Source organism: Dermacentor silvarum, chromosome 2, assembly GCF_013339745.2.
Source record: "Dermacentor silvarum isolate Dsil-2018 chromosome 2, BIME_Dsil_1.4, whole genome shotgun sequence".
Lineage (NCBI taxonomy): Eukaryota > Metazoa > Arthropoda > Arachnida > Ixodida > Ixodidae > Dermacentor > Dermacentor silvarum.
In genome coordinates, this window is record NC_051155.1 from 54,052,018 (window position 1) to 54,079,478 (window position 27,461).

The window sequence follows — 27,461 nt, forward strand, 5'->3', positions numbered from 1 at the left end:
GCTTCCCGCAATGTCACTCACCATGATGGTAAACCATCAAATCTGGAACGTGAAATGCCACCACTGCAAGTGGTCTGCACAGCAAAGAAAGAAGAGAAGGAAAAAAAAATGTCGCAGTTTCGCCCGGAAGGCGAAGCACCAATTGCGATAGCAAATTAGTAGAGAGCTATTCGGAGTAGGGATAGTAGTTTTATCGGCTGCATAAACTTGGAAACATTCGCTTACTAACTGAATTAACAAGCATGGTGTCAGCGCGCACAAGCAAACATGAATAGATCACACTGAATGACCGCAGACAATGACTGTCAAAACACTGGCAGCAAGCGCAGCCGCCGCAGCGGGCCAAGGTTCGCGCGGTCTATCGCTTCAACGGAAACTGAGCGGCAAATGCACAGCGCATACAAAGGTCAGAGTTGTGTGGAGATAAGAGACGGTGCGGGCGACTGCCACCACCGGGCAAAGTACAGAGGAGTTGTGGAGAGAAGTTGTTGGCAGAGAAGAAGCTGCCCCCCCTCTCCTTCCTGCGCTGCCTTCCTGCTTTCTTGCTTTCGCGTGGAAGATTGAGTGGCCAGTTCCCCTTGCGCCCGGTTGCAAGATACGCATTTGGTGCCTCAGCACAGCGTTGCCCCGCCTCCCTCCCTCCCATACCCTCACGGCCTTTTGCGCGATGGTCACGTTTGCTTTCCGCCGTGCGTTCGCTCTCCATGATAGCGCGCGTCCCCCGCGTGCTTTCACTCGTGCATACGGCGCGCGGCGACGATTTTATCGCCCTTGGACTTTATACGGAACCTCACGGCGACGGCGACGATGACGGCAGAAATCCGGTTGAAGTGTCCATATAATTGCTATCGCAATAAATGGAGGCTGGGCTCCTAATGTAAACTTGACACGGTCACTCGGCTCCGGTATGGGAGGAAGCCGGGAAGGAATGCCACTCGCGAACTGTAGTCAAGGCAAAGGGGGAGAGTGTGTCTGTTGTCAGTTGTGCTCGCCTCCTGGTGCTATGGTAACAGGGTGATTCAATGAACAAGAAGAAAGGGAACCATTACATAACGAGGGCTCGAATCCGGCAACATTGGTGTCTTCAGGTAGCATATGTGAGTTTATTGACCAGTTGCCATCACCGAAAAAGATCACGTGCTCGTGATGCCTGCGGCAGAAAGGATGTTCCACATCTGCCGCCGTGGTTTGTGAGTGGTGGCGCTGGCTAACACTCCCAGGGTTAGTTCTAGGTGTAAAAAACATAAATACCCCAGAAAGTGGATGGGAAAACAGCTCGGCGGTAGCTCAATGGTAAGAGCATCGCACGTGTAATGCGAAGACGTGGGATCGTTCCCCACCTGCGGACAGTTGTTTTTTCATCGCATTTTCATTTCCATTAATTTATCATTTCTTTAATTCAGTTAGTAAGTACAAGTAATTTCCCCTATGTTGTCCTTGGTGTCATTGTTTGTTGGCTTCTTATGAGGGTGATTCAATGTGTTTTACCTCTTTGAATAATGAACTCACTTCAAAAATTATTTTGGTAAAATGCTCCCTAGATTACATTTAACAGGTTCCAGTGTATAACCAACATTTCCAGTGTACTATTTGCAAAATTTGCCTGGTGAAGCTTCTAGGTCTAGCAAATGTCTTTTTTTCTTTCTTTCTTATTTTTGTGGTCGGTATGCTTAGTGGATCTAGTACGCTGAAGGAAAGAAAGAAATATGCACTTGTTACAAGGTACCAAATATTTTAGGTTGGGATTCACAACAAAATTATCTAGCTATATCTTCAAAAGTATGACATAATCTATGAAATAAACCAGCAAACATGGACATGCGTTAGTCAGCAATTTAGACAGTATGTTTTGCCCAACTGTATTGTGTGTTGCCCTTGTTTAAAAACAATTATAGTTCAGAGGTGTTGCTGTCACTATCTTGGGCGTTTAGTCTAGCAGTTTCGAGTGTAATGCTCAGTGCTCAGTGCTCAGCTTTGTTTTGTGTGTTTATATTTCAGTAAACACTGTGGACCTTTTTCGACTTCAAGCAAGAGATAATTTGAAGAGGCAAGATGTAAAAACAGCTGCGTCAGTAGGCAATCAAAGTTATATTGTGGTAATACCTCAGAACTTGGATGATGAATTTCCCTTACGCATCACTCTCTGTTAAAGGCATAGAAAGAATGTCTGCATATGTCAGCCCCAGCAAAATGCAGTATTGGTTTTTGCAGCTATTTCACGAGCATTAATGTAGGGGTCCCCTGCCTTTGGTATTGCACTAGCAACATCTTGTACAGTAGCGAGCAAATATTTTAGTTTCAATTTCACTTAATTTCTATCAAATTGTTAGCATTTCTTCACTGCGAGAATAGCTGTCACAAACAGCTGGAGGCATGCCTGGAGGCCTGTACATGCAACAGCTTTCATGCCAGCTTAACACAGCTATACTGTTTTTGTGTGTTTAGTGGACATTCGCACAAAAGAATTTAACGTTATTGAAAAGTAATGTAGCATACCAATTGAAACAACAATCGAACTTGATAGTACAACACAAGTAAAAGAAAAGCATATTACAACTCATAGCACTAACAGTAAACATAAAAAGTGCTCAATTTGATTATGTGTTTCATACAGATTGGCACAATAGAATGTAAACGAATGGCATACGGTATCATCAACTTGAAATGAAAAATTACTTTAGTTGATGAGAAAAGCTGCTAGCAGTAATGTCTTTATTTTCATAATTCTTTAAAAAGAATGGTATATGAAATGTTAGTGACTGCATCATGTAGCCACCATGTCATTGTGGGATCAGCCATTGATCACTACCACCTGTCCTCGGATCATATCTCAGTCTAGTGAGTCTCGATAGGTTCTGTAATGCCATTTTCTTGCATTCATTCAAAAAATAAAGAAGAGTAAGGCAAACAACATTTACACAGTTTCATTACACTTATAGCTTTATATTAGGAATAAATATGAATAGTTGTGTGGACTGTGCATATGGGTACAAACAACAGCAATAGTTTACAGACCACACGAGCTCGTGCTAAACTGTCTTTACGTGCCACCTAGTGGTGAGACACCTGGCGTCAAGTGCATCGTTAGGCCGGAAATGAGACCCCTTGTTTTTCGGCCGGGGGTCATTTTTCTTGTGTTGCACGATGTTTTTTCTACTTCTTCATTCTCACCTGAGGCGCACAGCCCAGCGGCCCGCAAATGATATCAGTCCAGTGGTATGCTGCTGGTATCAGCACTATCAGTTTCAATGATACTGCTCGCGAGACAAAGGCCTGTCCCCACGTCTGTCAAAAAGTGCATTGTATGAGAAAGAGAAAACTAAAGAAGCCTTATGCTGAGCAAAAAAAAAAATGACATGTCGGCGAAGAACAAAAGGACACATTTCCAGCCTAGCGCTGCTCTCAACGGCTGCTGATGCATGGGAAGTGTCACGGAGGGGATGTTTGGCATGCGCTTGTGTGGTCCGTAAACTTTTGTGGTTGACTGTACATTAGCAACATATCAAATTTCCTTTTTTTTTCTCTTGATGTAGAGAGAAGAGATTACCTTTTGTCAAAGTTTTCCAAACTTGTGTGCAGCAATTTAGACAGGGAACAAAAAGGGCTTTGTACACTTGTAGTTTTACATTTACAGGCAAAAAGTGTCTGCATCGCAATAACGCACCAGCGGCTTATGACAGTGACTTCACCAATGTGTCAACGTAAACGATCCATGTCATATTGGGTGAAAAAGTAACATCAGGAACTTTATGCTGGTTAACTGCATCAATGCTTGCATGGTCAATTATTATTTCTCGTGTTTATACCAGCTACCATCATTCTTGGTTTAAATAAAATGGTTTCAGATTTTTTAGTGCCGACCTTTAGTATGTTCTGACGTGACCACTGCCACAGTTTCAAAAGGCACTCTTTCGCTCTTGTCATAACTTCTTTCAAGTCGTAGCCAGAGAAAAACTAGTGTCGTCTGCATACAGTACTAGAAACATGTCATTAACAATGTCGACGAGGTCATTCGCATAGACATAACATTCATATTAAACTTAGTCTGTGCAAAAAATGATGCATATGAGATAGAGGTGCATGTTACAGTGGTCTGTACTTTGCAGTTGGAGGCTGAACGGACTGAGCGCAGTCGTTGCCAGAAGCGGCTCGCTGAGATGGAAGACGGTATGGGCCGTCTCAACAGGGGTGAGTGACAACTGTTGATTTTTTGTTACGGTTGTGTCTCTTGCTCGGTGTGGGATTCAAGTGTATTGGTGCAGTGTGGATGTACGTATATACAAGAGGAAATGGAGTTTAGCTAGTCATCTATGCACAGGGCAGGTAACCACTGGTCTAGAGATGCGAAATTTCTGGACATATTGAGTGGCCTAAAGGAGAAATGCTTCTCCCCCTGTTTTTTCAGGAAAAAGTTCGAAAAGTTGGAGATAGACTAGGTTTCACATTGTCCTCTACAAATACTCGAAGCTGGACAGTTCTGTATGCTTTACAGGTAAAGGATATGAAGAGACTGTCAATGTATTTTATTGACCTGATCCACCGTTGCACTGCATGCCCTTGCTGGTTTTCCTCTTCAATTTGTCATCCTTGTTGCTTGTGCATTGTTTTATTGCGATAGCAATTATATGGACACTTCACCCGGATTTCTGCCGTCGGCATCGTCGTCGCCGTGAGGTTCCGTATAAAGTTCAAGGGCGATAAAATTGTCGCCGCGTGCCGTATGCGTTAGCGAAAGCGTGCGGGGGACGCGCGCTATCATGGAGAGCGAATCACGGCGGAAAGCAAACGCGACCATCGCGCGAAGGCTGTGGGGGGTATGGGAGGGAGGGAAGCGGGGCGACGCTGTGCTCCGGCACCAAAGGCGTATCTTGCAACCGGGCGTAAGGGGAACTTGCCACTCAGTCTCGCACGCGAAAGCAAGAAAGCGGGAAGGCAGCGCGGGAGGAAGGGGGGGGGGGGGCGCAGCTTCTACTCTGCCAACAACGGCGCTCGCACTTTGCCCGCGGCTGTGGCGGTCGCCCGCACCGTCTGTTATCTCCACACGGCTCTGACCTTGTATGCGCTGTGCATTCGCCGCTCAGTTTCCATTGCAGCGATAGACCGCACGAACCTTCGCCCGCTGCGGCGGCTGTGCTTGCTGCCAGCGTTTTGACAGTCGTCTGCGGTCATTCAGTGTGATCTATTCATGTTTGCTTGTGTGTGCTGACACCACGCTTGTTAATTCCGTTAGTAAGCGAATGTGTCCAAGTTTATGCAGCCGATAAAACTACTATCCCTACATCGAATAGCTCTCTACTAATTTGCTATCGCAATTGATGCTTCGCCTTTCGGGCGAAACTGCGACATTTTTTTCACAGTGATTACTTATCAATTAGTCCAGATTTCCATCCATCTATGAGTGCACTAAAATTACTAGAATGCAAGCCTCTTTCGTGCCTCTGGGTAAACTGAATCGAGTACAAATAAAATATTAAAAAAAATATCTGTATTAGTACAAGCACTTCCCTTTGCAAGTTATTTGCTTCTTCTGTGCTTATATTTGAGTGATTATATTTGCTAGTTGGTGATGGAACTTTCACTCATGGCTCTCTCCTTTAAACGCAGTGTCGGTGCTGGCTGCCAGAGAATACTTTGAGCTGCGCAAGAAGTTTGAGGACGAGTCGGAACGGAACCGAGTACATGAGAAGGAGGCTGCCAGGGTGAGTCAGTCTTGTGCAGCTCATTTATCTCCTGCTGGCAGGGTTTTAGCCACCAAAAGGGTTTTGTAACCTTGTGGAGATTTTTTTTTTGTACTGCAGAAACTCGTAAGCTTCATTTTAACAAAACTCTCAGTTTAATGAAGTTCTTGTCTGAAAATATGACTTCATTGTGTTCAGGTTAAATCTTAGCTCTCCGGTGGATGCATTATGGAACAGCCACTTTTATCCACCTTTGTGTGATGTGCAGTGGGCATCTCCTTTGTGTAGAGCGCGGAATGGCAGCTGCCGGGGCGCTCCGGAGCTAGCCAGCGACGTCTAACGGTAGTTGCTGGGCCCAAACATGCCCAGCAGCTACCGTTAGGCGTTGCCGGCTGCCTCCGGAGCACCCCGGCAGCTGCCGTTCCTGCACTCTACACAAGGGAGACGTCGACTGTAATGCTAATTTTATATGATTGCCCATCAACTATAAGGGTGGTTGTTTAACAAATTTGAAACAAGTTTTAGACAGAGTCCTTGAGACTTCGGGTGCTTTCAGCAGCTGTGAGATACGAGGTATAGCCAATCAGTGCTAACTGAAGTGACATCTGTGAAGTGATTGCCTCAATACTATACAACCTTATGATGGCCTTCACTAGTGGGAACAGCCAGTTGTATCGCCACTAGCTGAGAGGGAGGAGCCAGAGTGTATACACCCATGTTCTTCCAATGCTTTAGTAATTGTGCACTCCCTGATAGGTTGCATTGCAAAAGGGAATCCTCCAAAATACAGGCCGTCCACTAGCTGGGACAGTCTTGCTGGGACAGCTGGGACAGTCCACGTATTGCCAACGGCTGAAAGCAGCCATGGCTTACGTAACGCCTCTACCTCTGTCCCATAATCTGTGCAGCTGAAAGGAGAGCGCAATGCAGCCGTCCGCCAGAGTGCCTTCCTCGTGGGTCAAATGGTGCCTGAGGTGAGGCTGCTGTCAGCACTGGACCAGGTCAAGGCACTCGAGCTCCAGGCAGCTGCAGCCAAGGCAGAGCACGAGGCTGAGGTGAGTGTGTGGTGCGCATCCACTTTAATGGGCATAGCGGCACATACTCGGGAAGTTCCTCGCATGATATATTGTGCACGTGCTTCGTATGAAGCCATATTTTTCATCGTGACATCAATTTTGCACCATCACTGAACTTTCTTGGGTGCTTGGCGCATCGGGACGATGCTTCTTTCAAAGGACGGGCAAATGCCACATGTTATATCGTCGCCGCGGTTATGTGCCCGGCCATGGAAACGGCGCTGACGTAGCACGCGGGTAGAAAAACAGAGACGACAACGACATTGTGTTTACTGTTCATATAAAGTGCTTATATACGTGCTGTATGCCGGCTTCCACGTCTCCTACTAGGTCATGACAATATGCATGCATATCTTTAGCGTCTTAGAGAAATAATTCATTTTGAAAGATTCTTGTTGCAGCGTCCTGTCCTATCGGTAACGCATTTATTTGGGCTAGTTGGTGCAACAGTGCTAGTTTGTACAGCGTGAGCAGACTATGACAGAGCAAGAAATAATATGCACTCTGTCCCGTGTTGCTCATCAATTGCTCAGTCTTTATCCACTCAAGCTGAACATACTTGCTGTTGCACTGTACATATTGCACTGTACAAGATTTGAAATAGCAGCAAGAAAAAATTAATTACTGTGAAATCTGTATTAAGTCAGAGATATCGCGCCTCCAAAATCACAATTGAGATGTGAAAAAAAAAGAAAAACACATGATGTATGAAATAAAATTATTTCTGTGAATTCAGCATGAGGCAATACACGAATAGTGAAAGTTTCATCAAAATATATTTACAGTGAAAGCTCGTCAATTCACAACTTGTTAATTCGAAATTTTGGATAATTCGAAGTTGCCGCCGTGGTCCGACCAACAATATATTTAAAGCAATATATAATGCATCCCGCCTATTCACACTGAAATCCGCTCCGCCACCGATAATTCGAACTCTGCACCATCGTGGATGGGGAGAGTGCTAGTGCACGGGAGCACGTTGGCCACGCTGGTGTCGCCACGTCGGCCGCGCAGCTTTGTGCCCGTTCCTGCGGTGAGCAACAACGGCAGCGTGCGCTCTAAAATTTGCCCACACTGCTTCGCTGACAGTCGCAGACAGCCGTTCAAAACGGCGCGCGGGTTGGGGATCGTTCTGGGTATGCTCCGAAGAGAGCAGCCGATGGCGCGCATGTCGAAGTTTAGAGGGGAAGGCATTTCATCTGGCTTAACGCAAGTGGCGCAGCATGACTGGCCACAAGTGACGTTCGCCCACGCGCCGAAAACGTCCAACTATAAGCATGCCATGACTATAAACGCACCTTCATAGTCGAGGCGTGTTTTGTAGCGTTAGCTACACTGGCCTAGCCAAGCCCGTTTCGCGCGGCACATCAAGAGCCGTGCTGCGCATGCGCAAGGATCAGTGATGTCACACGGCTTGCACACCGGAGCCACCGGAGCCGGCACCTCTCGCGCACTCCGCCGCCGCCGCGCGCGACTCACCGCCGCCGGTCTGCGCATTCCAGAGGAGTGACGTCGTAGCCGTGGTAGATGCACTGGCGCCGGCGCGTACTCACTGTGCAGTCGCCGTCTGACACTGCGCTGGAGCCGCTGCGCTTCTGACTGGCGTTTGCCAGTGTGGTATAGCCATGGAGAAGGAGAGCGCAAATGCTGCTGAACAGCGCAGAAGAACAGAGAAGTTTGACTCATCGGATCCCGAAGTAGTTGCCTGGCAATTAGCGGTTGAGCGTAGGAGACAACCAGGAAAGCTAAGAATAATCAGCTGAACCTTTGCTAACGCTACGTATATCCTGGCATAGCCGAGCTAAGCCACTGCAACTTTTTTATAGTCCGACAGTGGCAGTGCAAGTTTCTTGGCAGGTCTTCTTAAAATTGTCGTAGTGCATGCACAAAGACACGGACACAGAAGTTACAACACACCACACCCCCTGCTTTGTGCAGTCCCTGTATTCGTTTCCTTGCATGTGTGCTACAACAATTTCAACTGGCTGTCAGAATTAATCGAGAGCCCTTCACTGCAGCCTTCCTTGTAGCCCCTAAGTTACTTTAAGATGAGAGAGAGAGGCATACTCCTCGCATGATACTCGACATGGGTGATGCATGCTATCGCCCACACGTACATAGCATAGTACACACAACACCCTCAAGTAATGAGCAGAAGCACACACGGTAACAAGCAACTAGAGTGTCAGTTTGTGGCAAGTGTCTATGAACAAAGCTGAGAGAACTTTGCTGACAAAGCACTAGCAGTGCTGCTCCATAGTTCAAATATGAGCTGCCACATATATTTAAAGCAGATTTGAGGACTGTTCTTGTCACTGCAAAGCACATGCAAACACACAAAACATGATTTAAGTCATCAAACACATTTTCATTAATTCCAGTTAGTGCACGAAGTTGTCCGTATAAGTAACATTTAACCGAATACGGTGTATACGTGTATGGTCATGCCTTGTGAGCATACGTCGACAGAGTAAGCCAATACTTACTCATACTCATTAACCAATATTTTCACACGCTATGAACTCACTTGCATTTGTGTATACTCACACTCGTCAGCACTCAATCACGTTCCTACACACACCCATTCATACTCACCAATACTTACTCGTATTCATAGTTACTGCCATTCACACTTGCCAGCATGCATTCAAGCTTATACTCGGGTCCACTCCCACTCTCTGGCGCTCTCTCAAATACATATCCACGTCTACTCACGCTCACCAACAGCCACTCTCGTCCACTCAAAATCACTGTCTCTGACTTTTGTTCCTACTTGCACTCATGCCTGTTCTTACTCACATTCACTGAATTCAATTTAAGTTTATTACATACCTTAAAACTCCTATTACATACCTGAAACTCACTGGCTCTTATTCCTGTTCATACTCCTGCGCACTCATACCCTTTGTCACTCACTAAAGCACCATTTCAAAGCTGTGAAATGAGTGTAGAGCGAGAAAAAGTCGCTGCACTCGCGAGTGAGTATGCCTACCTGTGCTTGTAAGGCCACTTGACATGTGAAACCCTCGCAACCAGTCAATCAGCTCAAACCCTTTTCCATCCCTCCATCTAGGTCCGGGCCCTGCGTGAACAGCTGGACTTGCAAAGCGCCCCTGGGGAAACAGTGGAGGAACTGAAGCAGTGCCTGGGAGAGTCCGAGCAGAAGCTGTACGAATCCCAAAAGAGGGTCCAGCAGCTTGAGGAGAGGGGTGAGCATTGCACTCACAACGTGGTGCAGTTGGATACTCCCCAAAAAAAGAAACTGCAAGAAATGCAGTTGAAGTCGTTCTTAAAAAAAATTAAGTACAATAACAGTGCAGCGAAAGGAATGAAGAAAGAGAAAACACAGGCACTGTCTTTCTTCAGTCCTGTTGCTGTGCTGTTTTTCTTGGAATGATGTTCAACCAACTAGCCTTTGCACTCTTTGTGCAGGTGAAGTGTTGATGTTGAGCAAGCTCATTGAATGCTGTAACGGTTGTAACAGAAGGTTGGCATTCACAAATGTATGGATGCTATCTTTATTTTTATAAACATACCTAAGTTCTGGATTCCTTAGGAATTGTGGAATTCATTTCGTTCGTCATTTATTTCAGGCTTGCACTTGTTACATCACGCTCGCACTGTCATCTGCTTAGCGCTCCTGGAAGGAGACATTTCAATACTGCCCTAAAGAGGCACTTAGCCGGGTTGTATTTATGTATTATGACAACTTTTTATTCAACCTTGAGGCTTTCTTTCAGTGGAACCTGTATGGTTTTACCTTGTAGCTGCATGAAACCTGTATGGTTTTACCTGTAGCTACCTTGTAGTGCCAGCTTTCACCTTGCGAGTTTCCACAAAATTCAGTGCAGAATTTGCGGACGGGCAGTCTACTTGTGTTTCGGAAGGAGGAAAGTGTGACGGAAGAGGAGGCATGCAAGGGAGTGGTGACTTGTGTTTCCGTTTTCTTAAATTTCCAGATACTATTTGCGTTCCTTTTCCTTTAGGCGCAGACTCGGTAGCCACATTTAATTGTAAGCGATAACGCGGGGTTGGAACATTGTAGGAAGCAGTTTATTTTACCATAGAACACACACAAATGGTAACTGTGCTGCGGCTGCTCATCGTTATATCGGATATATATTGTTAAAACCGGTAATGTTATGAGTCGGTTCGACTATACTTCTTTTTGTTTAATTGAAATGTTTAGATTAGGAGCGTGCGAATGCTCAAATAGTATTCGATTTTGAATCAAATAGTGGGAGTCCGAACAATTTGATAATCGAACATCTGGTATTCAATTTCTTGAATATTCTGTTTTTATAATATTCATTATAATCGCTGAATGACCCTGCCACGGTCGGTGCCTTGATGTGCGCATCGTTCTCATGATGCGCTATTTTCGTCAGTACAAAGTTCTGTCAGGTCGACCAGACTGATCGAAACGATTAACGCTATGTGGACAGAGGGAAGAACAAAAGCAGTGCATATGCAAAGCAGGGAAGCATGTGCGAAGATCACGTCGATTAGCCACCGTAGGGCATGCCGATAGCATCGGATACGTGTGTTCAGTGTTCAGCAGTTTGGAGCTTTCTGCCCACATGCGAGCACAAAGGTGGACTTGGTATGGGTTGCCAGCTGGTCGACCGCAGACCTGAATGCTGCTTCAGCGGCCATCAATCTAACCTGTACGTGCGATCTTGCAACTGATCACTAATGAGCTACCCATAGGAACATATTAGCAACAAGCTTTCTTCAGCAGTTTGCGACCCATTGTCACATCAGTCGGCGTGAAATTTTTGTCATGGCTGGACCATTGGCCACACTGTCTAGCCCGTTAGGCCTAATTGGAGCTGCAAGTCGGGTGCTGGCAACTAAATTTACAGTTACCGAATGAACGCAGATCCATTCCCAGCGGTTTCATGACCCTCATAAAGGCGACAAACCACCAACAGAAGCGAGTGTACAGGATTATCGCTGTTTACGGCTGCCATCTTTGCGAAACGCCATATGGGCGCACATTGGTCTCTTTTTGGAGCTTCAAGGACGACACTGGAATCTCATTTATACGATCTTCACGGGAACCGGAAAATAAAACATATCATCCAAAAATAATTGTATGTAAGAAAAAAAATTGTATATGTATAAGGAAAACACATACCCCGAAAAAGATATTGTCACCCAGCTATTACAGCTAGAATAGTTCACCAGCAACAGATAGGCAAAAAAACACGTCAGCCTTTAATAATGACCACGTGGCCTAAAAACTTGAGTTCCCGGAAGCCAAAGTAACATTTTTCAGGCTTGATGGTGAGGTTTGCCTTGCGTATTGCGGTAAGGACACTTCGTAGTCGGGTGAGATGTTCATCGAACGTGCTGGAAAACACAACGTCGTCAAGGTACACTAGACACGTCTGCCACTTTAGTCCGACGAGTACAGTGTCCATCATTCGTTGAAACGTAGCAGGAGCGGAACAGAGACCGAAAGGCAGGACTTTAAATTCGTATAGCCCGTCGGGAGTCACGAAGGCGGTTTTTTTCACGGTCACGCTCGTCCACTTCGATTTGCCAGTACCCTGACTTTAGGTCTAACGAAGTAAAGAACTCAGCATGGCGCAGACGGTCCAAAGCGTCATCGATCCGTGGCAGGGGGTAAACGTCGCGTTTGGTGACTCGGTTAAGCCGTCTGTAGTCAACGCAGAAGCGGAGCGTGTTGTCTTTCTTTTTTACTAGCACGACAGGGGACGCCCACGGACTTGTCGACGGTCGTCATCATTGAGCATTTCTTCAACTTGACGCTTAATCGCCTCCCGCTCCATAGGTGACACGCGGTACGGGTGCTGACGAACAGGCCGCGCCGACTCCTCTGTAACTATCCGGTGTTGCGTAATGGAGGTGCGCTGGACTCTAGATTCTGTGGAAAAACAGCCAGAGAATTCTGTCACTAGGCCCAGTAGCTGATTCTTCTGTACATCTGCTAAGTCAGCATTAATGTGGACGCGGGTACTCAGGCTGGCGTGAGTTGTTACATCCGGTGAGGTCACTTGTAACGTGCCGACGTCGGAGAAGTCAGCAATGCCGTTCAGAAAGGCCACAGCTGTACCTTGAGGGACGTGCTGATACTCATGGCTGAAATTTGTCAGCAAAACTTGCGAGCACTTATTCTGTATTCGAACAAGGCCCCGGGCGATGCAGATGTGTCTTTCGAGCAACAGCGGGATATTTGCCTCGGCAATACCCTCATAGTCGTCGAATGCGTCGCAGGTTACGAGGGTCAATACGCTGCTCCTTGGCGGCACCGTGATGTTCTCGTCGACAATCCTCAAGGCGTTGACATACGTGTCGTCAGTGCTGCTCCCTGCTAAGGCCTGCGCCGTTGAAAACGTTACCAGCGACTTTTGTAGGTTTATCACGGCTCCATTAGCCTGCAGAAAGTCCATTCCCAGAATTAGGTCCCTCGAACAGCTTGGGAGGATAACGAAATCTCCGAGGTACGTAAACCCACGAATGCTCACTCGCGCTGTGCATCTTCCTACCGGGGTTAGCAGATGGCCGCCTGCAGTGCGAATCTGCGACCCAGTCCACTCGGTAGAAACTTTCTTCAGCTTGCAGGCAAGGTCCATGCTCATAACTGAGGTGTCCGCTCCAGTGTCGATTAATGCTGTTATGTCTTCGTCGTCTACGGTGACGGGAATGTTCGACGTTATTACCTCTCGTACGGTGTTTGACTGCGTCTGTAGGTCTGCGTCGTTCTGTTTTCGTCGTTGTCGTCGTAGTGGAGGATCTTGCGCACAGTCGACGTCAGCGGCCTCACCTCCGGAGGTCGCTGAACTCAGTTTTCCCGAGCCGCCGGGCTTGGCGAGCGGCGTCTGAGAGCGCCGCGAGAGAAGGCTTGGCTTGGTGATGGTGACCTGTAACGAGCAGGAGACGACGAACGGGGCTCGTGCCATCGTTGATGACCATTGCGACGATTCGCGACGAAACTCTCTATTTCCGGCGGCCGCTCACCAGGTCGTGGACGAGGTGCATTTGGTGCGAATCCTCGGAGCCCCACATGACGATAAGGACACATTCTGTAGATGTGCCCGGCTTCGCCACAATGGTAACAGAGGGGCTTGTAGTCTGCGGTGCGCCAGACGTCGCTCTTCCTAGTTCTTGCTTCTGCGATGTGCGGTGTGCTGCGAGGCCTGAAGCTAACGTCCAATTGCTGAGCGGGGTGTACCATGCTATACGCGCTTGAGGGTGGTGGACGACGTACTGCTTCTGCGTAACTCATTTCAGGACGCGGTCTCTGCTAAGGTGCCTCGTACTGTTCAGGAACATGGACGGCCTGTCGGACCTCGGCGCGCACCATTTCCGCAATGGAAAGTTGTCCCGCAGAGGCAGCGGTCGTCTGCATCTTCTGCAGTTCCTCCTTGATGACAGCCCTGATGAGTTCTCGCAAGGCGCCGACGTCGTTGCCGAGGGTAACGGCAGAGAGCTCCCTTGAAATCACGGCGTCGCGGTTGTATTGCCTGGCCCGCTGTTGAAGGGCCTTTTCCATGGTGGTGGCTTCGTCGTGGAACTCTGCCACTGTCGTCGGCGGATTTCGAATGAGGCCAGCAAAGATTTCCTCTTTGACGCCGCGCATTAGGTGGCGCACCTTCTTTGCTTCAGTCATAGAGGGGTCCGCACGTCGGAAGAGCCGATTCATGTCTTCTACGTACGCCGTCACTCGCTCATTCGGGCCTTGAATTCTCGACTCCAGTGCTAACTCCGCCCTCTCCTTCCGGTCCGCCCTGGCGAAGGCATTGAGGAACTGCCGACGAAATTCTTCCCATGACGTCAGTGTCGCCTCGTGGTTCTCAAACCATATTTTAGCGGAATCTTCAAGAGCGAAGTACACGTAGCGAAGCTTACGCTCGTGGGTCCAGTCGTTGACGTTGGCGACCCGGTCAAAATGGTCAAGCCAGTCGTCGGCGTCCTCTGAAGCACTCCCGTGGAAATGATTCGGCGTCCGGATCTGATTGACGACCACGTGCGATGCTGCAGTAGCGGCAGGAGGTGGTTGGTTCGTCATTCTACTTCGTTCGGGTAGCAGACCGTGCTGTGGCTGGAGTCCCTGGAGACGCCGGCTGGTACGTACGTGCACAGGGGTAAGCTCGTCCGAACTACTCGCCGGGCTTAGGTCTGGGGTACGCTCCGGAGATCTTAACATCGACCGTACCCAGCACTTCCACCAGAAATGTCACCCAGCTATTACAGCTAGAATAGTTCACCAGCAACAGATAGGCAAAAAAAACACGTCAGCCTTTAATAATGGCTGGACCTCGGAGAGCGCGCGCGCAACCACGAACTTCGTCGTTCTCGCCTCAAGGGGCCAGTGTCACCACGTGCCAACTTATTTCGCGTCAATATTATGCAGAATCGTATCAACAAGATTCTACTGTACCTTTGGATTTTTTACATGGCAGGCTCGAAAATGTTGTGACTGGCGTGCAGATTTTCTGCTGTAGACGTATCTACACAGAAGGCAGATGGACGTGCCTGGAAAAAAAAAAATAAAGGGGGGGGGGGGGGAGGCGTTGCACGAACTTGCCGTGGGCCTCCCCATTTGAGAACTCTTTACCGTCAGCGCAAACCGCAGTCAAACCGTGTGGCGCCGATGACTGCACAGAGCAGTGCCAAGTCACATGATGCGCGTTTCCTGCTGTTGTCTGATGATAACCCACATGAAAATAAGCTGATGATAACCCACAGAAACCACACACTGTAAAGATGGAAAACCCTACTGTTCTCTGGAAGAAAACTGGAAAGCATAACTTTTCTATACAATAGAAAACTGCCATTAAGCACAGTATGGACACTATTAAACAGATAAACTTATTGGTATTTAGTACAATTTCGCTATTTCTTCAGCTTCAGAGGGAAAAAAGCACTTGATTCTACTATTCGACACCCATCCTATCGATGAAAAATATTTTACAGACTTTCGTATATGAACTAATGGAAAGATTTTAACTGCGCTAAAAACAGGGACAAAGGAGGACAAAAAAGACACCATGTGCCTCTTCGGCCTCCTTTGTCCCTGTTTCTAGCGCAGTTGAAATCTTTCCTATGAACGAACTAGCCCAACTTGGTGCACTACTACAATATGAACTAAGTTGTTATAAGTGCTGGCACAGTGTACATCCCAATTCCTTGGTATCTAAGTTACTGATAGGTAACAAGATTTTTGTTACGTAATGTGAGTAGCCTTCTGAGCATGTGCATAGCACTGTGTTTCTTGCACAAAATTTGTAAGCATAAAGGTTTGTGGTAAATTTTCGTGATTTGATTTGATATTCTATTTGAAGTTTACTATTCGATATTTGCACACCCTTAGTTTTGATTTCTGTTGTCCTTTTTTTTTTCATGCGACCCAGCTATAAAATTATCAGTCATAATATTTTGGAATTTTTTTGGCACTTGAATATTCTTATAAGTGGGTTGAACTGTACTTGATGTGCAGAATTATAAATATAGTTAAACCTCGATATAACAAGTAAAATAGGCCATTTGCTTTGTTATATTGAAATTTAATTATATTGAAATTTGATCTTTTATGCAAATAAACATAGTTGCCCATGGTTTCTTCTTATACGGAAGGGGCTAAAGAATTTTCCAAATTATCAGGCAATCAGAAAAAGCAAATTTGAATGAGAAAATAAATAATGTTTTTGAATTTGAGAGTCTGCAACGAAAGATACGGTTTCATGGCGTGTCGATGATATCTTCTCAACGGCGGTACAAAGCGAAGCCAGCCACGCTTTCGTGTTCACTCTATCTCCGTGGCCGATGGTGTCGCCCGCAGTGGGACAGCGCTATCATCAAAAGAGCCGGCAGCGGGGAGTGAATGCTTTATCTGCGTCTTGCTTCAACGCGTCTCCAAAACTCGAGATTACACAACCTTTAGCGCGAAACGTAGACGGTGCACAATGCCATAGCATCTCAGCTCGGCCAGTATTTGCACACATGCGCCAGATTACCTCTGAAACAGGGTACACTGGCTTCGTATGCACTCAGCTGTGCTGACAGCCATGGCCGCGCTAAAGAAAGGAGACGAATGCCAACCTGTGCTCCACTTCCTTCCTCCCCACCTTTGGGCACGCTTTATTGTGTTACCGTGACTTCGCCCCTCCAGATCCCCTTTCTGCTTGTTCAGTCGTGTCGGCTGCCAGCGCTCCTCAAGCCACCATCCTTCTCAGCTCATCCTCACATGCTTTCACTCGCTCTCACCTAAAGCGTGCAGTGCACACCACGCAGTAGGACTTTAACAAACTTGTACTTTATACTGAACATGACGCTGCTCCGCTTCGGCAGTCTCTCTCGGTTGCATAGTGCACGATTTGAGAGGTGCATTCGCAACAGCCGCATGTAATTCAACCATTTGACGATTTGTGTCTGCGGAAGTTTCCATAAATTTTTTCGGTATTTCTTTGAGGCAGCAGTAAAATTTCATTGTACTGAAATACTGTGTATAAACACACTTCATTATATTGAGGTTCACATGGGGATCTATAGACAAGAAGTTACAGAAAGTTCATACTTTGTTATATCGAGAATTTCGTTATATTAAAGTTTGTTACATCGAGGTTAACTGTATGTGTTTTTGAGTACACGTCAGAAATGCAAAACCTAAAATGACTGTGCTGAGCACTCTGCTGTTTTGTAACATGCTTGGTGGGTCTAGTGGCGCAACTTTAGCTATGGGAACACTACATTTGCATTATGATATGTAAATGGGATAAACTTTTTAAGAGATCCTCCTCCCCCTTTTCCATCTTTCTCCTCGCGTCCATGGCCGCAGTGCGAGAGCTCATCACAGAACTGGACCAGAAGGCCTCAGCACCCAGTGTTGTCAGCGTGCCACCGCCTCCTCCACCCCCGCCCCCACCACCACCTGTGCCATTCAACCCACTCAGGTGAGCACTGCCGGGACCTTACTTACGGTGGTGAAAAACATCTTTACTTGCAGGGATGATCTCGAGTCCTATGAAGGGATAGGGCAAAGTATGGTATGTCTCATATCAGGAAGCCTAAATTGACTTCCTGTCTGCATTAGAGAGACGTGTGCTATTGATAGGATGGACTAAAGATCCCCGTATCTCCCACACATCTCATTGCTTATAGAGCTGGTAGAGAGTTTTAGCTGAGCGTTTACAGTCTGTTCTGCTCAGACAAGGGTATCCTATCACTGTGCATGCAAAAGCTAGTGCGTGCCTGTCAGCTCTTCCAAATTTTCTGTGATATTTGTGAATTTGAGCTTATTCTACAATTTTGTAGAATTTTGTAGCCATTTACGCTGACGATATTACGCTGTGGGCAAATCAGGGATCCTACGGGGATAAACAGGAGCTTCTCCAGTGGTTCGTCCAACAGGTCGAGACCTTCACGCAAGGGGCCGGCATGACATGTGCCCCAGAGAAGTCCGAATTTATTCGTATAAGAGCGAAGTACGCGAGACTAGAAAATCGTCCGAGTTTCGAACTTTTCTTGGACGGGGGGCGTGTAAGAGAGGTGGATAAACTACGCGTCCTGGGATTATGGATCCAACAAACGGCCGGAGTAGCGCACACGCTCCGCCTCCTCAAAGGTACTACACAAAACGTAGCCAAGATGATCCGTAGGGTTACGCGAACCCGTGAGGGCTTCTCGGAAGAACAAACGATCCGACTGGTACACGTCTTTGTCATCACCCCTTCCAAAGTATTACCAAGCAGGAGCTCAAACAGCTTGAAGTGATCATTCGGCGGACATTTAAAGCTGCTCTAGGACTCCGAGAAAATACCAGTACAGAACGTTTCGACAAATTAGGAATCCACAATACCTTCGAGGAATATGCGACGGCCACCCTCATCGCGCAAAAGGAACGGCTGTGCGCATCAACGCAGGGTCGGGCCATATTAACCAAATTGGGCTTTGCCCTCCGCCCCCAGTTCAGTGCAGAAGAGACAGTGCAGATGAGCCAGGAAGTCAGGCAGCACATAATAGTGTCCCCAATTCCGAAGAATATGAATCCGAGATATCATGCAGGGCGCCGGAAGGCCCGAGCGAGAACCTTGCACCAGAGATTTAGAGGACAACCAGACGTGTACTACACAGACGTGAGTCAAACGGACAGGGACAAGTATACGGTGGTAGCCACGAACCAAAATCGTGTGATAGCTGCATCGGTCAGGGCAAAATCTACCAGCACAGCAGAAGCCGCAGCGCTTGCACTTGCAATTAGGGACGCGGAGAATAGGGACGTATCTGCTACCATACTCACGGACTCACAAACCGCCTGCCGCCTGTATCTCTCCGGGACGGCGCCGCGCTTAGTACTAAAAATTCTAGGGAGTCAAATTACCGGATTCCACAACCTCGCTTGGTGCCCCGCACACGAGGGCATGGAGGGCAACACAAGGGCGGACCAGCTAGCTCCCGTACTAAGCATCCGAGCTGCGGACCGACCCAGTGACGAGCCTCCCTCTACACCGCGCGACATCCTCGAACACCAAAGACAGGAGCGGAGGCAATATGGACGCCCTCATCCTAAGTTAAACAGTCAACAGGCGAGGAATTGGCGCCGACTTCAAACACACACATACCCAAACCTACATACACTTAGCCCGTATTCACCAAGCACGATACACTGACGATTGCCCGTGGTGCGGGGACATGCCAACGTTACCGCACGTCACGTGGATATGCCCAAACAGACCAAAACATGCAAACTCCACACTACTAAAAACACAAGATTTTAACAGGCAGTGGGAGGCGCGGCTTGCGGACGAGGTCCAGGAGAGCCAGTTGGCTCTCCTGGACCAAGCCCAGCGAAACGCTCGTGCCAGTGGAGCCCTGGACTAGGGGCCCCAACCACGGGACCTAAAATTTCATTTTATTCATTAAAGTTTCTCTCTCTCTCTCTACAATTTTGCGAATGCTGCATTAAAAATAAATTTTGTTCAGGAGAATGTTTCAAAGGGGTCCTGCACTCCAAATTGTGCATGTTGTTTTCATTTCACACTTGCCTACTATAGGACTTGACGATGCCTCCAGCGCCACTGAAAGGGCTGAAATTGGAGCATTTTATATTATAATTTGCTCCTGAAATCAGTTTCTGCACTTACTGTGGCGTCATGCATCAACAATTTTCTGCAGCGCATGTGAGGCAAAGGCACGTGACCTATGCTGTTCAATTTGATTGCTTGAGCATGAAGAAAATACTTTTGTGTTGTGCTGACGGAGAAGAACACAGTAGCAAAACTGAATCACAAAACGAACTCTTGATTGGGTGAACCTGTGCCCACTGAAGTAAGTGACTCTCGAAGCACAATCATAGTGGCGAGCACAGTCGGCGATCGTCAAAATCTAATCTGCCGGTTGAGGGCGTCGGCTTTTATACATGACTTGTAGAACACTCCAGCTTAATCGCCCGCGTGCCTTCTAGAAAGTACAATAGGACGTCTGAGCTTGCTGTCCGACTTTGGGGCATAAAGCCTCATCAATTGATTACCCAGTACCCCCCACATGACCATGCATGCTCAAGGGAGGAGGGAATGCGCCAACTAGCTTGCTGAACTTGGTAGAAAGTCACCTTTGAAGATTTGTTTGCATTACCTCCCGCACAAAAGGCAGAATTCGCCTAAAGCTCAAGACTGTTTAGGAGAGGGAGGATGTTCTATTGAGAGGGGAGGAGAAATGGGGATACTTTGTACCTACATCAGATACATGCATACGTAGAGCAGGCTGAGAATTCCAGGGAAACTTCAAGCATCGCTCCTTCTGCTTCCACCTTATTTCATTGTCAAGAGTAGGCACCATTTTAAAATGGACTATGCGGTATGTGGCTTTAGGAACGTGTAGCATTGCGTGCAAAAAAACATGGACAAAAGAAGGAACACGGTTTACACACACGAAGCGCGTGCGTGTAAACCGCGTTTCCTCCTTTGTCCATGTTTTTTGCATGGAATGCTACACATTCTTAATGGAAAACCAACAAGCCCAAGTAGAAACCCTACTGCAGTATGTGGCTGTGCTTGCCACTTGGCTGCCGGGTGATGTGTGCTTCTCCCTTGCACCTGCAGGTCCCTCATGGCGCTCATTGCCAGTGGTAGAAAGACAGCTGCACCAGCTACAGCCACTGCAAAAGCAAGTGAGTCACTCGCTTGGTTTCGTTGGTCAAGAGCCTTCTGATTAGGGACAGGTTGTAGATGTCCAGTGGTGTAATTATGTTGAAAGAATGGATAGTCCAGTTATCTGGCAGTGACTCATTGTAATAACAGCAGCACAACAAAAACAAAGAGAATTAATTGGACATTCAAGGACATGGTACATTTAAATTCAGTCCCATTTCCTTGAGTGTCCTTGTTTACTTGTGCTGCCATTACTTTGAGTGTAAATATGTGACTTACGCAGCGTTAATCTGCCAGTTTAGGTCAGTTGTGGGCCACTACAGTTTAATAATGTGTGAAGCAATAACCGTTATAGTTTGTTGACACACTGCTCACAGTTTAAGAAGCCCTTGCACTATAGGGATCCGTCATGTTTCTGACCAAGGACACAATGACAGTGCTGGTGTGCTACACACAGACAGTGAAAAGCCCACCTTAAGCCAAGCAAGGCAGAGGATCACAGGAAGGTGGAGGCTTGATGTAATCAACAGGGGTTGAAACAAGGGATGTTGCTGAAGCCACCAGTCTCCTTGTCAAAATGTTGGCTCTAGAAACATCCCTTGCTGACCACTGTCAACTTACTTGTTGGCTGCAGTTATCTAAGACAACTAGGAAGATTTCATGCGCCTGTGGGAACCTGGTTGGTGACATGCCAGCACTGTTAAGCCATACCGTAGTCATCTGATTTTACCCCCCCCCCTCCCCTCCCATGAATCTAACGTGCTCCCAATTTTCGTGGGTTTTGAAGTAAGACAATAAATGTGCACCTGAATGTAACATGCCACTGATTTATTAAAGAAAAATTTGTTACGCCCACCATGTTCACAATATAAAAAAAACAAAACGTGCAGAATTTATTATCACAGAAGAATTTTTTTATCACCTGTCATAGTCAAAATGGTAAGCCGTTGTCGTCATTTATACTTCATTGGCCACTGATACCGGGCAGTATTCTCGAGCGATCTCTTTTAGAGATGCTTCTATCACTTTTGCATGACTCTGCATTGAAATTGACCCCCGCGGTGGTATGGGGTTGCGCTGCTAAGCGCAAGGTCGCGGGATCAAATCTCGGCCGCTGAGGCCGCATTTCGATGGGGGCAAAATGCAAAAACGCCTGTGTCCTGTGCATTGGGGGCACGTTAAAGAACCAGGTGGTCAAAATTGATGCGGAGTCCTTCACTATGGCGTGCCTCATAATCAGATCGTGGTTTTCGCACGTAAACCCCCAGAATTTCTTTGCATTGGAATTGTCGAAGTATGCGTCCGACAGCGCTCCTGGCACTGTGTGACGATAGCGAGCTTGGCACTGCACCAGAAACGCTGGCGGCTGTATACGCCAACACATCTTGTGCCAAGTCCCGCAAAATCTCGCAAAAGTGATAGTATCTCTGAAAGTTAATGACCAAGAATACCGTTCCAGACTGTAGATGAGCACAAATTGAACCCACAGCAACTTTCATGAAAACATGCTCTGTCGCCATCTTGTGATGGCAGTGACTCTGCGTCTGACTGCTCTGACAGTAGGCTGTTGCCAACGCAACAGCCTACTGTCATCGAACGCGGTTTTGGTTGCGTATCCGATTATAACACGCAGGTAATTTTCGGACCCATTTTCACGGAAAAATTGTGCATTAGATGTGGGTAAATACAGCAGTATGCACATGTAGACTTTTACATCAGGACAGGAGAACAGCTGTTGCATGTGAATATAAAGCACACGTGCTACCACTGTACCTAGCACTTTTGAGCAAGTGCTGACATGGAGTCAGAGTGACCGGAGTGCACTATGCAAGTGCCCACAGAGTTCCTGTTGGAAAGGTCTTTACATCCCTGTGACACCACGGCGAGGAGGAGGAAGAGGAGGTCTGTACCTATTGGTATCTGTGAACGGCATCTCACATAGACTTGGACACATTTCCTTATGCAGAGGAAGATCAGCTGCAGGCGAAGCTGATGGAGGAGATGATTGAGCAGATCAAGAAGGGCGTCCACTTGCGGCCCACGGCACGACCTGTCCAGGAAGAGGTTGGTTCCTTTTCAGTGTGGGTCAAACGTGCCACATTTTATGACCTCAACATGCCACATGTTGAAGCCCTTGTTCTATGGAATAACATTGTTCAGAGGACAGTTATTGGCATGCACTGGGAAAAAGCTGCAGCTGCTGCTGCTGACCTCCAACATTGGCAACACGTACGCACCATGGTGGATAGAGACCAAAAATCCTTCAGTAGGAGGAGGATAAAAAAAAGAAAATGCAAAGATTATGTAGGAAATAGATGAATAGAGGAGTGAGAAGCATGTGTTTAGTTGAGCGTTCAGACCATCATATGATAAACTAAGTCAACTTGAAGGAAAAGAGACGAACTGAAATTACTCAAAAGTACATCAGTTGGAATTCGTACGGAAACTTCAACGAGACAATACCAGAGTAACAAACAGGTCAGATCGGCAGTGTTATTGTGTTATGCAGAAAATTGGATACGGCAGGAAGCAGGGCACACGTTGTGGGGTCTCACACATGCTCTTGTGACAAAGGAACGACAACACAGTAGTGCAAACAATCAAAAGGGCATTTATTGCACCTTTCTTACACTAATACACACTAGCCGAATTACAACCAATAGAACATTCACACGGGCACGCGACAAATCAAGGAAGTCCGACTCACCGCGACCCGATAGCGAGCGAATACGTTCGCCCCATGCTATGACACCATCGCCTAGTCGTTCACGTCTACAGTCACGCGAACGGTGGCGCTCGAACGATCCGTGTTCGTCCATACCGGTGTCGTGCTCTCAGCCTCGCGCGACGGTCGCGCGAAGCGGGCCGGCGCACGCGCGAAGCGTTCGTGCGTGTTCGCCGCCGATCCCAAGCCAAAGAGGAAGCGCCTTTGACCTTTTGCGCCCAAGTCACCCCGCCGTTCGGTGGCGCTAGCATCGCGACACTCGCGCCATCTCTTGCAATGCACCGCAACCACACCGACCGCCGCCGTTAGCCACGCGGAGAAGCCGGACCACGGGAGCCACGCCGGGAAAACAACATCAGGGGACGCGTGAGAGTCGCGCATCCCCACATCCCCCCAACCTTAAATCACTACACATACTCCAGCGAAGCATGTCACAAGGTCTAACAACGCGCGCGTCGCGAACAAGAGTTAGTACATGCGACAGTGGCCGCCGCCGAGGAAATGTCCACATGTTATCCACAACATGCGAGCCGACATTGTCTCTGGGGTTCACCGCTGGCGTCCGTTGGTCACAGCACCAGCTCTGCAGATTCGACGGCACGACTCCAGCCCAGGACTCCGGAAACGGCGACGCAGAAGTCGGCACGAGCAAGCTTCGCTCGCGCTGACGCGCCCTGCCGGCGAGGGCCGCTGTAGCCGTTGGTGACTGCTGGCTCTTTTCCCAGCCGCCGAGGGTAACGAGCCGGACACAGGCGGCCGCCGAAATCGCTGCGCCGAACTGGCCACAGGCATCTGCATCGCCTAGGGTAGCTCGTTCGTAGGCCGGGGCAGCAGCGCAGACGATGTGCAGGTGACAGCAAACCAGGGGTGACTCCGCTCACGCTGCGTACACTCAACGCACTCGACAAACACTAAAGTAGTGCGAGAGGAATTCGGCACACGCATCGCCCACGTGGTACGATGTTCAATTTGGCTAGCAAAATTTCGGGCGGCTATTCAGATGCCAAGTTCACGTGAACAAAGCTCGCTTTCTTCAGTCGAACGAGTAATTTCAATTCATGCGAGGCGAACAAATGAGGGAAGCAATGTGCGACACCTCAACACCACGGTCCACCAAGTTGTGTCCCTCAACGTGCGACAGGCGGCTTTGTAAAGCCTTAGGCCTAATGCGTCGCTACTTTGACAACAACTGACATCCAAAAAAAAAAACATCACCCAAAATGGGCACTAGAGGCAGCCGCGAGGAGACGTTAGCTCTGTGAGGTGGTCCTACCCCGCTCGGTGCACACAGCATCCGAGTTGACGGCGCCCACCGTCCCAGACGGTGTCGGAGCGCCTGGTGCCAGGCCGCAATATCAGTCAGCCCATAGCGGCACCCGTGGCCCGCGGCCACCCGGCTCCCTGAGCCGCGACTTCCGAAGTCAAAGATATAGAAGAAGCTATTTACATATGAAATTCGGACCACCCACGAGGCTTCCGTACTCACTCGCTTCAGGCTTGCCAATGCTCCGCGAGCGCTAGGCCTCGCTCTCCCAGGATGCAGACCACGTGACTCTTGTACCGACGAGTGTACTTCAAAACACTCGTGAAAAGGATTAGCATGTTGAAAAGTCGAATTACAACCAATAGCCGAAGTACAACCAATAGAACATTCACACGGGCGCGCGACAAATCAAGAAAGTCTGACTCACCGCGACCCGATAGCGAGCGAATACGTTCGCCCCATGCTATGACACTATCGCCTAGTCGTTCACATGTACAGTCACGCGAACGGTGGCGCGCTCGAACGATCCGTGCCTCGCGCGACGGTCGCGCGAAGTGGGCCGGCGCACGCGCGAAGCGTTCGTGCGTGTTGGTCGTTGATCCCAAGCCAAAGAGAGAACGCCTTCGACCTTTTTCTCCCAAGTCACCTCGCCGTTCGGTGGCGTTAGCATCGCGACACTCGCGCCATCTCTCGCAACACGCCGCAACCACCGCCAGCACTTAGCCACGCGGTGAAGCCGGACCACAGGAGACGCGTGAGAGTCGCGCATCCCTACATCGTGTATTGAAGAACAAGTTGTCAAATTCAGGCGTGAGTCTCCGAAAAACTAGCCACATAGGGTCCATTTGACTTGCATTTGCTTCCTGCAAAACAATCTATCCAAAGCAAAGCCCTACCGAAGTGGCCTCTTGATACGTTGATTGCTGGTTCATTGATGGAAACTGAAACGGATAATGGTAATGACAACAAAGACAATGACAGCACCATGGCATCATTATTAATGTGTTGGTATTATGAGTGTCAAAGTGCAAAACTGTATATGTTCCGTTTTAGCTGCACCAAATTTTTTTAAAGTTGCCTGTGGCGGATAGCACAATTATAATCCCTGCTCTAAACTACTCGATGAGGCGGCCATTACTTCCACGAGTAATCGAAACACCTAATTGAATAATTAGCACAATTATGCTAATGAACTTTTAAATAATTATCTTACGGCACATATTTCAATCTACAAATTATAGCCGCTGAGCTCGCAAGGCGTATCCACTTGGAACGAATTCTCAGGACTGAACCAGTTTCGAGATATTAATTTTCAAAGTGTCCGACGAAATGCATGGGCATTCCAGTTAACTTTTAGAGGAAAACGCTGTTTTATGCATTGAAGCACAAAGTTAACTGGAACACCCATGCATTTCGTGCATGGGCGTTCTCACAGTCGTCTGCTCCAGACCACCGTCAGTTGCACTTCACTCCTCAAAAAGGCAGGATGTGTGTGGAGTGAGCTATCAAACCACACTTTGCAATGTGGCGAGTGTGGTTTAAAGCATGGATCCAGAACCTCATAAAGGTGCGACATAATGCTAACACATTTCTATCGCATTCACTGCTAAATCACCACGGAATTTTTTATGACAATGGCACAATGATACACGCAAAATTGCTGCGCGACTGGCCGCTCGAGGCACTTTGTGTGCATTTGCGGGCTTCTTTCACACTCGGAAAAACACTTTTACGTAGCACGTATTGAGCAACAGAAAGCTGTATTGGGAGTTTTTCATGTTGCTCTACAATTTTCTCATTGACACTTTTCATCTAATTATAATATTTGAGAAGTTGGTAAAGTAATTAAGTCTAATTATGTAATTAAGCCGTATGCAAAAAATAAACTGAGTATCTCCAGGCGACGGCAAACAATATTACCTTAGTTCTGTCCAGCTACATGGTATTTGTATATTTTAAAATTTTGGTGCATGATTGTTGGGACACCCTGTATATTATCACGTAGTAGTGACGGGGAAGAAAACAGTCTCAACACTGTGAATGACAAAACTGACTTTTTATTGGGCGAACCTGTGCCCACAAAAGCAAGTTGCACTCGAAGCAGAACGATAGCGGCAAACACAGTCGGCGATCGGCGAAATCAGATTGGCGGCGAAGCGCGTCAGCTTTTATACTTGAGTCATCGAAGGTTCCAGATTAATCCCTCGTGCCCGTGTGTCTTCCAGAAAGTACTAGACAATTCGCGTCGCTCATACAACCAGATTACATAAGTGTCGGTGACAACAGAAAACGGATAGAAGCCACCTTCCTGTCACTTTGTCTATGTCTTCTTCTCGATTTTTTCTACTTCCAAGTTTGCTGGCATTCTCCAAGGATAGAAGCATTGATAACGTTAGAGAAACTTCGGATACATGCAGGCACCTCCTGTGCCTAGCGATAATGTTTAACATTTATTAGCCGGTAATAAGCAGTCACCGGTGAAAGATAAACATGTATACGTGTTAATATCTTGATGGCCAGGATAACATTTGTTCCATGTCATGTAGTTAATTTTGTCATCTTTATTATGTACTGTTAACGCCCACGTTGTTGCTCACCAAT

At 47.6% G+C, this 27,461-nt stretch overlaps 1 protein-coding gene across 2 annotated transcripts in view; it reads left to right on the plus strand.

Moving 5' to 3' along the window:
- LOC119441476 (shootin-1) overlaps positions 1–27,461 on the plus strand; it is a 75,865-nt gene that overhangs the window by 32,691 nt on the left and 15,713 nt on the right. For both annotated transcript variants that reach the window (XM_037706097.2, XM_037706098.2), the window contains exons 7-13: positions 4,107–4,188; positions 5,605–5,699; positions 6,587–6,733; positions 9,828–9,963; positions 17,562–17,676; positions 20,824–20,891; positions 22,838–22,935. In XM_037706097.2, coding sequence (XP_037562025.1) covers positions 4,107–4,188; positions 5,605–5,699; positions 6,587–6,733; positions 9,828–9,963; positions 17,562–17,676; positions 20,824–20,891; positions 22,838–22,935 — 741 coding nt within the window. The remainder of the gene's footprint in view (positions 1–4,106; positions 4,189–5,604; positions 5,700–6,586; positions 6,734–9,827; positions 9,964–17,561; positions 17,677–20,823; positions 20,892–22,837; positions 22,936–27,461) is intronic.